This window comes from Arvicanthis niloticus, chromosome 2 (genome assembly GCF_011762505.2).
Source record: "Arvicanthis niloticus isolate mArvNil1 chromosome 2, mArvNil1.pat.X, whole genome shotgun sequence".
Taxonomy (NCBI): domain Eukaryota; kingdom Metazoa; phylum Chordata; class Mammalia; order Rodentia; family Muridae; genus Arvicanthis; species Arvicanthis niloticus.
Genome location: NC_047659.1, coordinates 143,596,878 through 143,613,944, shown reverse-complemented (window position 1 = coordinate 143,613,944; position 17,067 = coordinate 143,596,878). Strand labels below are relative to the sequence as shown.

At 46.2% G+C, this 17,067-nt stretch overlaps 1 protein-coding gene across 1 annotated transcript in view; it reads right to left on the bottom strand.

Moving 5' to 3' along the window:
* The window catches only part of Znf831 (zinc finger protein 831), a 106,616-nt gene that overhangs the window by 55,437 nt on the left and 34,112 nt on the right, over window positions 1-17,067 (bottom strand). The window contains exons 2-3 of the mRNA XM_034493804.2: window positions 6,362-10,020; window positions 4,655-4,794 (exon numbers count right to left, since the gene is read on the bottom strand). Coding sequence (XP_034349695.1) covers window positions 4,655-4,794; window positions 6,362-9,985 — 3,764 coding nt within the window. The 5' untranslated portion in view covers window positions 9,986-10,020. The remainder of the gene's footprint in view (window positions 1-4,654; window positions 4,795-6,361; window positions 10,021-17,067) is intronic.

The window sequence follows — 17,067 nt, the reverse complement described above, 5'->3', positions numbered from 1 at the left end:
ATAAGCACAAGGCACTCAGCTGTGGGGGACTTTAACTGCTGGGATCATCAAGAGCAAACTCTGAAGTATGTTTTTAAAATGATTGAGGGCCTGGAGAGATGGCTAAGTTAGCAAGGTATATGCCATGCTAAACACAGTCTAGATCCTCAACATGAGCACAAAAGCCAGGCTGTGGGAGTCTGTTATCCCCATGCTGGGGAGACAGATGGACATGGAAGGAGGCCTGAACTGTAATGGACAGACAGCCAAGCTGAATTCACAAGCTGCAGGTGCAGTAAGACTCCACCTCAAAGGATGAAGTGGGAAGATTTTGTATGTATGTGCTTCTTGGAGATAAAACATAATATCCACGAGTAACTACATTTAAAAATCAGTAGAACTGGGTCCAAGATGGCTCTCTCAATGGGTAAAGGTGTTGTCACTAAGCCGAACAACCTAAGTTCCATTACCAGGACACACACAGTGGAAGGAGAGACTCCACCTTGCACATCATTGCTGACCTCAACACACACAGAATATACAAACAAATAAATGTAATAAAACTGCTTAAAAGGTCAAACCAATAGACAGTCAGTGAACAAGAAGAGACCACTATGGGTGGCTACAGACTTCTGGTGAAGATGAGGGATGATTAATTTGACTTACAATCTGGACAATGGTTGGACTGACAGGCATTGTGTGCTGAAGTCACTGCTGCCTAGAGCAGAGTCAGATGAGATGCCCACTGGAGACTTCCTTATGCTTTCCAGGCTGGGCAATGTTGGTTGGAAAGACAATTCCTTCTCCTTTTCTCCACTGATTTTCCTTTAAAAAGTTATCAAAAGTCCCTTTTCACCTTCTTGTCTCTCCAACCAGTCTCTGTCTATCCTGATAGAAGTGCCACACTGTTTTGAATTCACCAGCCTTATATAGAAACTCTTGGGTTTAGGTGTTATAGTCAAAATGGTGTGATACATGCATCAAAACAGATAAATAGATCATATTAGGGCAAGCAGATGGCCACCTGCTAAACCCTGAGCCTCTTTCCATAACTCATACCATAAAGAAAAGTGAACATGGGCCCAAGGTTGGAGTGTGAAGCCTGAGATACAGAGTAGTAGGGAAAGCAGAAAGGAACTTCAGAGATTTTACACTGAGCAAACACAACGAAAGGGGAAAGGAAGAAAATGCATTTCATCAAAATTGAAGATGATCACTCTTTAAGATATAACATGAGGGAAATAAAAACTGGTAATTAGAGATGTAACACAGTGGTAGAGCATTTGCCGAGCATTTGTGTGGGTTTAATCCCAAGAACCCAAATAAATAAACAATAGAACTATTTGGGCCAGGCGTGGTAGCACATACCTATAGTCTCACATTCAGAGGGCACTTGTCTCACAAAACAAAACAAAATAAAACAAAACAAAAAACCCTAAAAATATTTAGGCTATCATGTTGGTGAGATTCTATGGGTTTAGCTTCTGAAACTTTCAGTGATATGACTACCTAACCATGAGCTGCACGCCAGCCATCCTCACGCATACAAGTCAATGGAGAAGAGATAAAGTGTTCATGCATACAACATGGATGTGGTAATCACTTTTAACTGGCAACTCAATACAACCTAAAAACAACCTAGGACAATGAGGAATTAACTAGGTCAGGTTGGCCAGAGACTCTGTTTATGAAGGATTGTCTTATGTTAATTGACCTGGGAAGACTCAGCCCAGAGTGGACTTCACTTCCTGGAATTGAGTCAGGGGCAGAAAACTCAACCTAAGCATAAGCAAGCCAGTGAGCGAGGGAGCATGCATTCATCTCTCTCTGCTCTTGACTGTGGGTGTCATGTGACAGTCATGTGACAGTTGCTGCAAGTTACTGTAGCCTTGACATCCCTGCTACAAGGGGCTATAACTTGGAACATGAACTGAAATAAATTCTTTCTCCCTTAGGCTGATTACTGGTGTTCTTTTTTTTTTTCTTCTGTGTTTTATTATAGCAACAGAAAATTAAACCCAGTGAATCGATAAGTCCCAGAATAATCAAGGTGTCTGGGAGAACTAACTCCAGAAAAGAGCAACTCCCACACAGAGTTTGTTTCTCTCATAGTCTAGAAGAAGCAATCAGATCTACATTAATAGAAGCACATTAAAGTTCACTGGGAAGAGAGAGACAGATTGGAGAGAAGAGAGGAATTACAGAGACATGGTGGAAATTTTGCATTGTTGGCATCTTACAAATTTATGTCAAAATTAATTAAATTACATGTCTTAAAGATATGCAATTTACTAAAACTCAATTATATATCGATAAAGTTTCAAAAAAGAAGTTATTTAATGAATTAAGAAAATTAGAAGCTTTAAGGATATCACTGAACAATGCATCCACATTGTGTATCCAAACAGACACAAAAATTATTAAAGGTAGAAGACATGCAAGTCGGGCCTTGTGATGTATTCTGTAAGACCACACTCAGGAGGCTGAGGCAGGAGAATCACCAGTGTGGGTCAGCCTGGGCTACACAGTAAGACCCTGTTTCAAAAAAAAAAAAAAAAAAAAAAAAAAAAGTTGGAGAGATGTCTCAATTGGCAAAGTGCTTTTTGGGAGCTGACTTTAAGCAGAAAGCAGCTAGAAAGCAGCTATCAACTTTGCAGCCATCTTGAGCCATATACCTTGATAGAGACTTGTTTATCAACAGCCTACAACAGCTGAAGCACACTCTGACAAACATCTTGTTTATCCCACATAGCTTGTTTTACTGTTTAGTGACCCCAGCTGCATGGTGCGCGTGATAAAATGTCTTCACCTGTGTTCTCCTGCTTGTGCTTATAAATACTCAGAATTTCCTTGTAATAGGTCAATAGGAGAGTCAATAGGGTCAATAGGAGGTCAATAGGAGAAGTCAATAGGAGAAGTCAATGAGTAGTCAGTAGGAGGAGTGAATATAGTCTGTGGGAGACAGTAAAGGAGTGTTTCCATAGAGCCCTGTAGCCAGAAGAAATATTGCCTATCACCAGGATGAATGCAGCTATTCCAAACTGATGACAACCAGGGCAGTCTTCTTTTCTGCAGGAATTCTGAAGAAAATACCAGAAGGATGATCCAAAATCCATCCAGAAATAGAAAATGGGCAATTCCATAGGCCAAGATGAAAAAGATGGCTTTAAAAACTAAATACTAGACAGAAGAATGTATATACAGCTTTTAACAGGTAAAGAATCTATTCTATCTAGACTCTCCCAGGATCTGATAAATTATATTCATTATTTGAAAGATTCAAAACGGCTAACATTAACAAGCATGAAAGAAAGGTGAACCTCACTCCCATAAAGTAATACCTCACAGCAATGTCAGGAAGATGGATAGTTAGGTAGGTATGTGGACAGCAAGATTGATAGATAGATTGATTGATAGATCAATATATAGATGGATGGATGGGATACATGACTGATATATACATGGATGGATAAGTAGATAGATAGATAGATAGATAGATAGATAGATAGATAGATAGATAGATAGATGAATATTACTGCTCCAGTGTCATGCCTGCCTGCTGTCATGCTGCTCATCAAGATGGTCATGGACCCTAATTCTCTGGATCATGAGCCTCAAATTAAGTACTTTCTTTTATAAGTTGCCTTGGTCCTGGCGTTTTATCAAGAAATTGAAAAGTAACTAAGACAAGGCCCTTGCTCAGAGCTTCCTTGATCTCCTGTGCCCAAACTCCATACTTTGAGGATCTTCTAGAGCATTTCCCTGATAAAGATGCCATCTCTTGACTCCTACAAGGTCAACTATTAAGATAAAGATCTTTAAAATCAATTGTCTGTGGGGGTAGGCATGTAAGACAGCTGAGAAACATAGCTGAAGCTCTAATGCTGAAGAAAGGTAGGAACTGGGGTAGTCACAAAATGCAGCTCTCACCTACTAGGTTGGCTACTACTCCTGTCTGGCAAGTTGTGTCCACTCAAGAAGACAAGTCTTGTGTCCTCAAAACTTCTGATAGCTTGAGGTGAGTGGAAAATACACTAGTATGAAATTTGATTTTTATGAAGTAGTTGTAACTTTTAGACAAGCCCCTTGCTTGATACACTTGGCACAAGACCTGTTGCTGAGCTTTTAAGGCCTCCTAAAAGATGTCTCTGGCCTTGTCTAGAAAATAGTGCCTCTGAATGTTCAGAGGAGTATCCCCAAGCCTCAAGATTTCGGAGAGATTCTCTTTGCTTCTCTGGATTTTTAATTTTTTTTTCTGCAAAAAAATACACATTGCTTGCAAATACTAAAAAAAATGTCTTAAAAGCTTATGTGTTATAATTAACACATAAGCTCTCAGCATTGGATGGATGGATGGATGGATGGATGGATGGATGGATGGATGGATGGATGGATTTTCAACTTGGTTATCTCAAATATTTACTGTGTCCTGCCTTAGAAATATACCAGTAAACAATTGCATGGGCAGTAGAATCATGCTGGATGAGCAATGTGTAACAGAGGCATATAAGGAGCCACAGAATTACAGACCAATAGAATAGAAGCCTCCTTCTGGAGCTGAGCTGCCATTTAATGCCACATTCCATTCCTGGGGATTTAACTAAGTAGCCATTTGCAGTTCCTGATACCAGGTTAGCAGAGAAGGGGAAGGGGAAGAGGAGGCCACATATCTTACCTCTTGTAGTGAAGCATCAGTTTCTTCTGCTTGGTGTTCTCATGAGATGTCTTCACCCTCCTACGCCACAGTTCTTTCTTCCACCGTGGCCTGGACACTTGGTCCTCAGCCCTCAGCCCTGGGACTGTTGGATAGGGAAGCTGAAAATACCAGGCATATTGGCATTATGTCACTCAAAGCCCTCATGGTGTGGACCACCACCGTGATGGGTTCTTTCTCGACAGACAGGATGCCTATCTGTAGAAATTAATTCACTCAAATGTGTTAACAAATGGCCTGAGCCTGTTCAGTATTCTTACCAGGCAATTGGTTGTGTGCTACATGGAACCATGCCTAGCTAGACTTCCAGTGGAAATGCTGGACCTTTGATGTGAGTGGAGAACATCATCCATAGTCCCCCGCCCTCAGGAATCCCTACAATTTGGAAGGAGAAGATTTAAACCAGACCTTGAATCCCCACCCTTAGCTCTCGGAGAGAAGCAAGATTGCTTGCAAGTCTCAGGTCCCACCCTTGTCTTTGTTCCATAAGTCCAATTAGAACTGAGGCCTCAGTGCTCCTTTTAGCTCCCTGACCCAAGCCATCTCCTAACAAGACTAAGACTTCAACGATTTCAAGATGGGGCCATAAACTCCAGGCTTAATATCCAGGTAAGATCCCCCTTGAGTTTCAATCACAATTTCCTTGAGTCCCTCAGAGTTAGGTCTGAATGGCTCTGGTGATTAGAGTGAAGCAGTTTTTCTGGTGCCTCTGAGATGATGAGTTTCTCCATTGAAGAGCCTATGTGTTTGTTCCCTCTTTTGTTCTGCTTTGATTTTTCTGTCTGGAATTTATCTGTTAACATGGGTTTCTAGTCTCTGGAGAGGTGACTCAGTAGTTCAGAGCACTTGCTGCTCTTGCAAGGAACCCAAATAGTCCCAGCACCAACATCAAGTGGCTCAAAGCTGTCTTTAACTCCAGCTCCAGAGGAGTTGATGTCCTGTTCTGTGAATCACATACCCCACAGACACGACTCAAAATAAAATATATGTTGTTCTGTTTTGGTTTTGTTGTTGTTGTTGCTGCTGTTTTTATTTTTGTTTCTGTTACCAGGAATAGAATGAAGTTTTATGTCTAATGACAAATACCTTACCTCGATATGCTAGTAAAATCTTTCTTCTCTCTCTCTCCCTCTCCCCCTCGACACACCATGCATGTGTGTGTTTGTGTGTATGTGTGTGCGTCTGTGTGTGTATGTGTATACACATGTAGAACAATCTTGAATGTCATTTCTAAGGAGCCATCCAGCTTGTATTTTGAGCCAGAGTCTCTCACTGGTTAGGCTAATCTAAGCCCCCAGAGACCATCTTCCAAGTGCTGGGATTAGGAAGACCTGCCATCATACTTGGCTTTTTAATTATGGATTCTCAGGCCCTCGTGGTTGTGTGGCAAGTACTTTACCAACTCAGCTATGACCCAAACTCTAGTACAATAGTTTTTTACTGTGTTATTTTTATGAATTTGTTTAGTTTTGTTCATGTCTAGGGCCTTTATTTTTCCCAGCCCATATATGGCAAGGATAGCCTCTCTTGAGAGCAGAGGACCTCCCAATGGTGGTGATATCCACAGGGGTAGATTCATGAGCTCGAGCTCTCTCCTTCTCTCCCTTGCTCTTTTTCTTCCTATCTCACGCTCATGTTTGCCCAGTCCCCAGGCTGAGCTGGTGTTACCTCAGGTGCCTGCGTAGACCCTTCTCCTCCTTGGCTCGTCTGGGTCCTTCCTCCACTGTTCTTGGGCAGTGTTTTGTTACTGTCACCCTGGAGGTATCTATTAGGCAAGGATGAAGCCAAGTGTCCAGGAGCTGCCCTCTGCTGCTCTGCAGGCAGGGGCAGGCTTCGACTCAAGCAACACCATGTGAGCTGGGGCTCAGCCTTAAGCGAGGGGAAGGAGCTTGGATCCTCACAAGTCCTGGGGGTTCCTAAGACATGTGACAAAGCCAGTTTCTGCTGGTTCAAGGAAATACCCTGGGGTTTTGTGAAAGTTGTAAGGAAATAGTGTGCTTGAGAGGAAAAGCAGGCAGGCAGCCCTTCCTTGGTTTTTGAAGGAGGATCTTCTAGAGCATTCTTAGGAGGTGTCCCCAGCATCTGGGATGATGTCCAAGGGTTTAAGAGATTCCCATATGTCCTAGCTCTTGTTGGTGGGCTGTCTGTGCAGAGGCAGTGGATGGCATGGGTCTTACTCACTACATCCTGGGCCATGTGAATGCCACAGGTGTGAGTAGACAGAATGGAGGCTGTCTCCAGGATGGTCCTGGTACTGGTGTCCGGAGAACATCCAGCCTCTGAGATGCTGTCATTGGGCCTGTCTCTTTCCTCTCTTCCCATCTGGGCTTCTTCTTTTCTATCCCTGGACCAGCTAGGGTCCTCTGGGCTGTCACCTGCCTCACCTGGGCCTGAGTGTACTCCAGGTGGCCGGAGCATTTCCAGTTCTGATCCAACAAGAAGGGCCTGTTCTACAGGCTGTGTACTTATACACAGAGAGTCTGGGCCTTTTCCAGGCCCTTGAGCAACTAGCAGTGAAAGATTCTCTCCCTGAGGTAACCTGAGGAGGTACTTGGGAGCAAAGGAGCCACCTGACCTAGCATTAGGAACTCCAGGACCCTGGGGCTGGGCTGGCAACAACGAATGAAGCCCAGGAGTCTTGGGTACAGAAGACAATGGGGAATCCTTGTCTCCTAGCCCTGGCCATCTCAGGGCAACAGCAGAAACAGCTGAGGAGACATCTGATGGCTCCAAGGCTGGGGTCACATGCAGGATACTCTTATTTGAGCAACCCAGCAACTCCTCAGAGTCACTGTCCGGTTTCTGGGATGGCTGGGGGTCAGCTTGCCCAGAGCCTCCTGAGGTCTCAGCTTCTAGAGGCCCTGGCTGCTCCTGATGGTCCAGCCCCTCTACCTTCAGCCTCTTCCTCTCTGAAGGTAACTTGTCTTCTGCAAGTTGTAGAGCCACAGACCCACCACTGGACCGTCTGAGGACAGTTTGGGCCCCAGGGTTGGTTTCTTTTATAACCTCACCACTTGAGTCTGGTGAAGCTGTCCCAGGAGCTTCTAAGTCTCCTCCTTGGCAAGGCCCAGGCACTGGAGGCATCTGGCATCCCAGGTCCAATTTGCCACTTGGAGAGAGCAAAGGGCTCTTGCCACTTAAACAGAGGCCATCTGTGCTGCCAAGGGTAGGAGACGATTTGACTCTGGCCACCGCCTTCAGCTGCTTAGGAGACTCAGCCTCCAGTGAGTCTGTCAAGGATGGTCCACTTCCCCAAGAACCCAGCTTAGCCCCTGCTGTAGTGTCTCCAAGGATAGGGATCCTAGTGTCTTGAGACAAGCCTGCATCCTTACTCCCTTCTACCCGTTCCTGAGGAGGAGGAAGGTCCAGTTCTGTCCCCTGGCCCGGCTTCACCTCCCTGTGTTTCTGACCTCCCTGATGGTTGGTCTTCATTTTCTGGTATATTCTCTTGAAAGTCTCATTTCCATACACTTGCCATTTTTCCTGGGAGAACATCCTTTGCTTCCTCTGGCTACACTTTTTACTGGCTCTGCCCTTGTACACCACACCCTCCTTTGTGGCAGTTTTCTTTCCATCTAGGTCCTCAGCAACAGCTGCGGGGTCCCCAGTGAGGGTACATGGCAGGTCCTCCACAGCAGCCTGTCTCACCAGGGCCCGAGGGTGACCACTGGGGATGCTTGCCAGGGTCAATCCTGGACGGCATCCCAGTCGGGCTGGGGTGAGCCTGGGGCTCAGGGCCTTCTGCATCCCTGGAACAACATCCTGTGGGTCCCGTGGCTCTGGCCACAACTTAGAACCCTCGACGAAAGGCAGCGAGTTGCTTCTGGTGACAGGGACACACTCCACTGTGGTGGAGAGCTGCGTGGGGACTGAGTGGAAAAAGAGAGGTCTGGCCTTTTCCAGGGGTGTAAAGGTAGAACGGGCAGGGCTGAGGGCAACCCTCCTGCGGCTGGGCTCCAGCGCCCGGATGTCAAAGTGGAAGGAATCCTTGTAGGTATATGGCATGGGCAAGTCGATGCTGCCCTGCTTGGACAGCACAGTCTTGCGGGGCCGCACATGATCCAACTGTGGGTCATCCACCACTGCCTGGTTGTGGGAGATGAGCTGAGCAATGCGTTCTTCCAGTTTCTTCTTCTCTATCTCCAGGCTGGGCCCTGCTGTTCCCTGTTCGGCCCTGTTGCCTGAAGAGGAACAGCCAGGGCCCCCTTCCCCCTCAGACTCTGCGCTGTGCTCTGATAGACTATGCAAGGGGCTAGAGGCAACAGGGGTCTGCTCCACACTGTCTGAGCGCGACAGGTAGCCAGAATCTGTGCTCTCGCATTTCTTCAGCTGGCCCTCCAAGGCCTTGGAGTCCCAGGGCTTCTCTGAACAGGTCTCCTGCTGTCGCTGCAGGAAGCATGGCTTTGGGTCTGGCAGCTTCCGCCTAGGCTGCGGGCTGGCTAATGAGAACTCAGGTGACATCGTCTGGGTCTGATCCACAGAGGCCTCCCTATGGGAAAGGGTGGCCCTGAGAGAGGGAGCCGATTCCACCTTCCTTTCCCTGTTCTTTGGAGCAAGGGTGGAGTGGACACCTGGAGAAAGGGCTCTCTCTGGAGCTCCTTCACCTCCACGACTATCCACTGAAGCAGTCTCTCCGGGCCTGTCTCCCTCCTCCAGAAGGCTGCTCCCACTCCCCTCAGACTCCAAGGACAAGCGGGAGTTGTTGAGATGTGTTTGTGTCCTCCTGTGTTTATATAGGTTGCTCTGGGTCTTAAAGGCAATGCCACAGGTGGGGCATGGGAAAGGCCTCTCGCCTGTGTGGGACCGGATGTGTTTCTCCAGCACACTGGGCTTCAAGCAGTCCCGGCCACAGTGCGGGCACAGGTACTTTCCAGTAGTCTTCACCCTGCCTGTGCTGACCAGTGCGGACCCCACGCCTGGGGAGAGTACAGGCAGTGTGCCTACGATGTTTACAGTCAGGGCCGGGGTGGGTGGCTTGCCCACCTGGGTGGCACTGGGCCCTTCAGGCTGCAGCAAGGGGCTGAGGATGAAGGGGACGCTGGCCCCCTCCAGGCTGCCTGTCACCAGGGGTGCACGTGGCTGGAGGCCCCCGGGAGGTACTGTGTGGTATAATGGGACAGGCAAGGCCTTCAAGAACACTGTTGGGGCCAGACCCTGCTCTGGTGGCAGAATGACAGGACCCAGGGTCAGGCGAGGTGAGGCCTGCCCACCTGGGCCTCCTGGCATGCCAGGTACAGAGGCTGGCTGGTCCGTGGCTGATGGGATAGGATGGGTAGGTTCCGAAGCCTCCATTCCTCATCGTCTGCGTGGTACAGGATTATGTCAACCTGTGGGTGAGAACCACACTTTACCATGGGGTCTCTCTTCTCCCCATTAGAAGGTATTATAGTACCTCAACAACATCCTTTAACACTCTTGTCCCCAAGTTAAGAAAGGTGTGGTGTTGCCAAACTGTAAGCCTAGCGACTCAAAGGACTGAGGCAGGAGGATTACAAGTTCTAGCCCTGTTTCAATGACAGAGTGAGACCCTGTCTCAAAATAAAACCTATAAAAGGAGCTAAGGGTGAAAGCTCAGTAATGGAACAGGTGACGAGCATGCAACAGGGCTCTCAGATGAATACTCAGTACCACACACACACACACACACACACAGAGTCACACACACCTACATGCACACAGGTGAGCACCATGTTGGGTTGATTAACGTCCACACTGACTACTCCAGCAAGTTCAAATCCCTCTCTTGCCTATGATGCCATTTTTAGATCTACGAGATGTCCCGAGTAAGGTCTCACTCTGATGTTCTGAGCCTTCGACCAGGAGGACTACAGTAAGAACTGACCTTAGCGGGGTAGAGGTGGGGTGGGGTGGGGCTTCCTAGATTAGGAAACTAAAACTAAGGCGGTGAGACAAACTTGAATCTCAGAACACTTACACACCATACTTTGAACTCATGAACGCATGGCCCAAATATCACATGGTGAATTCTCATAGTATTAGCTTGTCCCTGCACCCAGAGGGTTGTGTCTATGCTAAAACATTACAATCTTGTCAAGTTCAAATGTAAATGGGAAACTTGTATTTGGCATCATGACATTCCAAGGAGTTCTCATCCAACTCTAGGATGAAGCCTAGGTCTCTACTCAGATCCCTGTCCCATACAGTTGAGATGAAGTCAGTTGCTGATAGACCAGGAAGAGCAGACAGACCACTACCAGGCTAAATTCGTTCTTCAATTCATGAAGGGAAAGTCAGATGCTAGAGAGACATGTTGGGTAGGCTGGTGATTCCCCCCCCCCCCCCACCTAAGCTTGTGTGAGCATTGTACCACCCACAGACAGTTCCTCAAGGAAAGTGAAATCTCCCATCTTCATCAGGTTGTCTGTGTCCCAGCATCACTGCACTGGGATAACAAGGCCATAGTGAGCAAGCACTTGCTGGAGAAAACTGATGTTAGATTTTCCAGGAAGTTTGCGAGCCAGTTGTAAGTCACAGCCTCACTTAAAATTAAATTGTGCGAGATGCAGTGGTGCAAGCCTATAAGCCCAGCATTTGGGGGCGGAAGCAGGAAAATTATGAGTTCCAGGCCAGCCTTGGCTACATAGCAATGCCCTGTTTTAAGAAATTGAAAAGCAAAAGGAAGTTTTATAAACAGGCTACTAAATAATGTTAAAAGAAAAGATACTATAATTATATATATTCTTTCTTAAAAAAAAAACAAAAAACTATTATCACTATGTGTGCACGGTGGATGTGGGCGCAAGGAGCTCAGAGGACAACTTTGTAGAATCAATTGTCTTTCTGCTTTTGTGTGAGTCCCAGGGATTGAACTCATGACACGAGACTTTCGCTCCAACTTTCCCTTTAGCTATTAAGTTTTACAACTTGAGGCCTTACGTATATATATGCAGAAAAGATTAAAGTCAGCCTGTGCTTCATGCAATATGCAGAAGAATAATTCAAAATAGATCAGAGACATAAATGAAAGATCAAACGCTACAAGACTCTTAGAAGACAGAGAGTTAAGTCTGGACTTTGGAATTGGCAGTGGCTTTAAGATACATGCCAAAGGCACGGCCAGCAAAAGGAAAAGTAGAAAACTTTGATTCATTAAAACATTTGTGTATTAAGAACACGAACAAGAAAGTGAAGAGCCATACAATGGGAGGAAGTGTAAGATCTGATGGTAGAAAGAACATGAGACTGAGGATTAAGAGTCTGCTGTACAGACACGGGGACGTGGGTTTGGATCCCCAGAGCCTGTGTGAAAGTCAGGTACAATGGTGCACGACTGTAGTCCCAGTGCTGGATAGGACAGACAGACAGATGCCTGGAGGTTGATGCCCAGCCACTCTAGCTAAACCAGTGAGCTCCAGCTTCAGCGAGAATCTCTGTTGAAATAAAGCTGAGGGGCCAGCAACACAACTCAGAAGGTAAAGGTGCTTGTTGCACAAGCCCCATGGCTTAGATTCGAACCCCCAAACCTACATAAAGATGGGAGGAAAGAATTGACTACACATGGTTGTCTCCCAGCCTCCATGTAAACACTGTAGCAGCGTATTCACACCACTCACCACCATACGTGCACTCACATCGTAATAATAAATAAAAAATAAAAATAAAAAAACTTCAAAGTAATAAAAGTAAATAAACAGAGAGAGGTTGAGGAAGATGCTCACTGTTGACCTCTGACCTCCCCACACATGTACACATGTGATCACAAACATGTACACACACATACATACACAGAACTCTTTAGAACTCAATGACAAAATTCCAAATGACTCAACTTTAAAATGAGCGGGGGGGGGGGGGGGGGGTTTGTGGGTGGGGGAGTGCTGAAAGGTGGCTCAGCAGGTAAAGGCCCTTGCTGCCAGGGCAGATGACCTGAATTTCACCCCTGGGGCTGACATGTGGAAGAAAGCAAGTGACTCCCAGGAATAGTCCTCTGACCTATATACATGCACATGTGTCCACATATGCACGTCCACAATACACAAATGAATAAGCATAATTAAATAAGCAAGGGCATTGGAGAAGAGAGATGAGAGGACCTCAAGATTAAGGTTTGTCTAAGCTAAAGAGGAAGATCCTGCCTCAAAACACATTCAGAAAGAAAAAGCCAATGAGATAATTTCCCACTTGCCAATATAGCACAGTAAGGACAGTGAACTGAGAATAGCGAGTCCTCTCAAGGGTGACCCCGCCAGGCCTCCATAGAACAGAGTTTGGTAGGTAGTCCTCTGTGTGTGTGTGTGTGTGTGTGTGTGTGTGTGTGTGTGTGTGTGCGCGCGTGTGACTGTTTCCTCTGAATTAGTATGCGCTCTCACACGAGAAGAAATTAGGTTCCTCAGACTCAAGACTCAGGAAGTCACCAGGGCCCACCCTCAAGTTCTTCACACAGTAACAGGTGCTGGGAGAGGAGACTCTTCGGTGGAGATGCCTGCAAGCCCTGTGTGAGCTCCCGCTTTATCGGCTCATCACCCATACTGGAGTGGGCTGTCAGATGACATAGCTGCCTCCCTTTGTACTATGTTACTATGACCCCAATAAACTTCTTGGTTCATCAAGTTTTGTTTCATTTTGTTCTGTTTTGTTTTGTTTAAGATAAGGTCCACAGTCTGACTTTGAATATATAGCAATCCCCCTGCCCCAGTCTCATAATCGCTGGGATTGCAGGCATGTACCACCACACCTAACTTAATTTCTTTTCTTCCTTTTCTTTGTTCTTGTTGAGTCAAGGTCTTGCTGTGGAGTCCAGGATGGCCTGGAATTTGCCATCCTCCAGTCTCAGCACTCTGGATACTGGGTTTACAAATGTATACCACCAGGACTGATAGGAGAAGTAATTTATGTGAAAAAATTTACAGCTGCATCTACCATGGAGAAGAGCTTGATTCATTTGTGTTTTCAATAATAGTACTCAAAAATAATATAATATTTTGAACTATTGTCTAGTAACTTTTCCTACTCCTGCCTCTCCCTCCGTCCTTCAACATTCATTCACTCCTCAGCCTCCATTCATGGGTTGTGCCTCTAGTGTGGCTCCCAGGGATCGGTAATTAGGGAGGCTAGTGGAGTATACTATTGCATTGCTGTGCCAGCCCTTAGGTATGGCATGGCCACGGGCACAGGGAGTGCCAGCAAATCTGGGACTGACTGCCTCAGACTGCTCCAGGAGACATTGTCTCTTGTACCTGAGTACTACCTCAGGCTCTGTCCAGTGTTCCTGGGCCTAGCAGGCAAGGCTGCCCTAGTTGGTTCTGAAATGGTGTCTGGCAGTTGATGGGTGAGGCTTCTGTTGAAATCCCCGTGGAAGAATTGGAATCAAGACATCTGAGTTCTGAGCCCTAATCCTAAGGAAGGAAGTGTAATGAGAAAATCTGAGCTACTGGCACTTCTCTGATAGTCCCAGTAGGCGGGTGGAGAGGACGTGGAAGGGAGGGGAGCCAGAAGGAAGGGAGGAGTACTTCCCACCTCAGCCTGCCTCATGGGGAGTTGAGGAAGAGGTAAGTGGGACCCTGTGCCAGGCAGTCTGCAAAAAGCAAGTGTCCTGAAGTGAAGGGAAGACAACCCACAGAGTCCTCTGCTGGGGAGTAACCAGCAGCCCTGATATCCTCCTACAGAGCTGTATCCCTGCAGAGGGGTAAGATGCTACATAAGGAAGGAGTCTCAGCAGGTAGCTGGGGAGCTGAAGCCCAGTGACAGGTGGCTCCAGCAAACAAGCCCATTACTAGAGAGAACAAAAAACACAGCCAGAACCGACTATCATGGGTAGGAGGCTCAGCCCTGGAAACAGAGCAGACCCACCTGCCACCCTTCCGGCTTGGCTATCTGAATCTGATCTGCAATCATAGCTGATCCCCACTGGGACCAAACAAATGATACCCTACCACTGGGAGACCAACACTTTTGTCCAGGGCAAACTCTATGGGGTACAGCTGATTTTAATCAAGGAAGGGCTACTTGTGCTGTCCCTGTTTAGATTGATGGGAGGATTGAGGGAGCAGGGACTAGATTGCCCAGTCGCCTAGACCCAATGTCAAATGATTCCTCAAGGGTTGTCACCAAGAAAACAGGGCTCCTACCCCTGTCCTGCAAGTTGTGTGCCATCACCTGTTGAGGGTCACATTCTCCAGTACAGACACTTGACTTTATGGATATATATGTAGACACAAAGACTGTACTTCTCTTGGAGTGGTGATCCAAGAGAAGACACATTGGACAAAGATAGCAATGGTGACTTTCAAAGCTTTTGATAGCAAGAACAACCAGACCCTCCAGAGGCCAGGGCAGAGAGTTAGCAAAATTCACATCCAAGGCAAGATGCATGATGGGAGGGACCCATGGAGTGGCTAAATGTGTTGGATGGGGAAGTAGTGGCTTCCATGACAGCATCGCCTAACTTGAGTCCATCTTGTGCCACACTCACTGGCTTGTCCACCCCGTGTGGACTCTAGGCTTTGAGATCTTTCCATTCCTGTATAATTCCCTCTTTCTGGGGACTGTTAGGAAACTCCTCATTTTAAGAAGAAATGGGGTACAGGAGAGTGTGAACATAATGTGACCCTTGTATGCTGCACGTCCTCTCTTGTGACTCTCACAAGCAAGAAGTCATCGTTTTACACAAATACTTGCACACAGATGATGAATGTCAGCTTATTAATTATTAATGTCACAGTAAAAGCAGAGTACCAACTGAGATGTCCTTTAGTGTGCAAAAAAAATAAATAAACATTGGCATAGCCAGATAATTGAGTATTATTCAGAAACAAAAAGACTTGAGCTGTCAAGCCATGAAGAGACATGGGGACCCTTCAATACATGCTGCCTTCAATACATGCTGCTAAGTGAAAGAAGCCACTCTCAGCAGGTTGCTGCTTCCTGTGTGGCTCCAACCTCAGACACTCTAGAACAAACAAAATGTGGAACGATAAGATCTGTGAGTGTCACAGGTTAGAGGGAAGGAAGGGGTTAATATACATACCCCAAAGGACACATGCAACTGTGAATCCATTCTTTGTGACACTGTCCAGTTATGGTAGGCAGTAGAGCATTGTCAAAACCCACGATACGGGGAGGTGGCTCAGCGGATAAAGCATTTGCTGTTGCCAGCATGAGAATGTGAGTTTGGATTCCCAGAAGCCATATAAAATAAGGCATGTTAGAGCCTACCTGTAATCCCAACATTGGGGCTGGAATTGAAGACAGGAGGACCACTGGAGCTCACTGGACACAGTGTACTTTGTAGGTATACATGTAATATGTTTAATTGTGTGTGTCAATGTACATATGCATGTGTGTCTGTGTAGATGTGCATGTACATATGCATATGTGTCTGCAGGTGTATATGCAGAGGGCAGGTGTCTTTCTCAATCACCTTCCACTTTAGTTTTGGAGGCAGAGTCACTCACTGACCTTGGAACTCACTTATTCCATTGGGCTGAGTGGCCGTGAAGCTCAGTGATCTGTCTGTAGCCTCATGCACATGCATACTCACACACATGTGTCTGTACATATACATGTGTATGTATATGCATATACATACACATGTATATGTACAGACACATGCACACTCACACACACATAGAGGTAGGCATTGTAACTCCTGCTTATGACCTTCAGTACTGAGAAGATTAAGAAATGAGGGATGCTTCTAGTTTGAGGCCAGCCTGGGCTACATAGGTTATGCCTATACAAGGATTGTCCATGTACCTTCTTTTGTCAGCATTACAAGAGTCTCCAACACAGCCAGTTTCATATGTGGATCCTATGAATTCAAAAACAAGTCCTCTGGCTTTTGAAATAAATATTTCACAGATGGAGCTATTTCCTAAGCCCCTCTGGTCACTTTTGAATTGGCCTAAAACTGCTTTAAAAGTGTATTAATTAACTTTTTTAAAAAATCTAAATAATGTTTAGGGGAGTTACCCATGAACAAAAAGCCATCCTTACTACCAGCAACAGTTGGGTGTCCCACAATACTGTGCTTGGTCAGTGTAGGGACCATTAAAATAAACACACAGCTTCTAGATCATTATAAGTGTGTATATCCATGGCCACAGGATGTGGTTGTGACTCTTGTGACTTCTTCTCTAATTTAAATCCTAACCTGGATACCAGGTTCTTTCCTTCCCTGAACACCCAGAGCAGTAGCAATGGCTTCCCAGTCAGTCCTCTGGCACCAGCTGGATTTGCTCTATGGGAGACACTGCAAATAGAAAGGAGAAAGATAGGTACCAGCTCTGATTATTTCTGGAGCACACTAGTGGCCACACGTCTTCCAGGAGGTCCCTTCACATCCTAATTGTGGTTCTGAGAGGACAATACCCTTCCTCAACAGCCCTGCTACCCTGTAAGTATCTATACCCTTT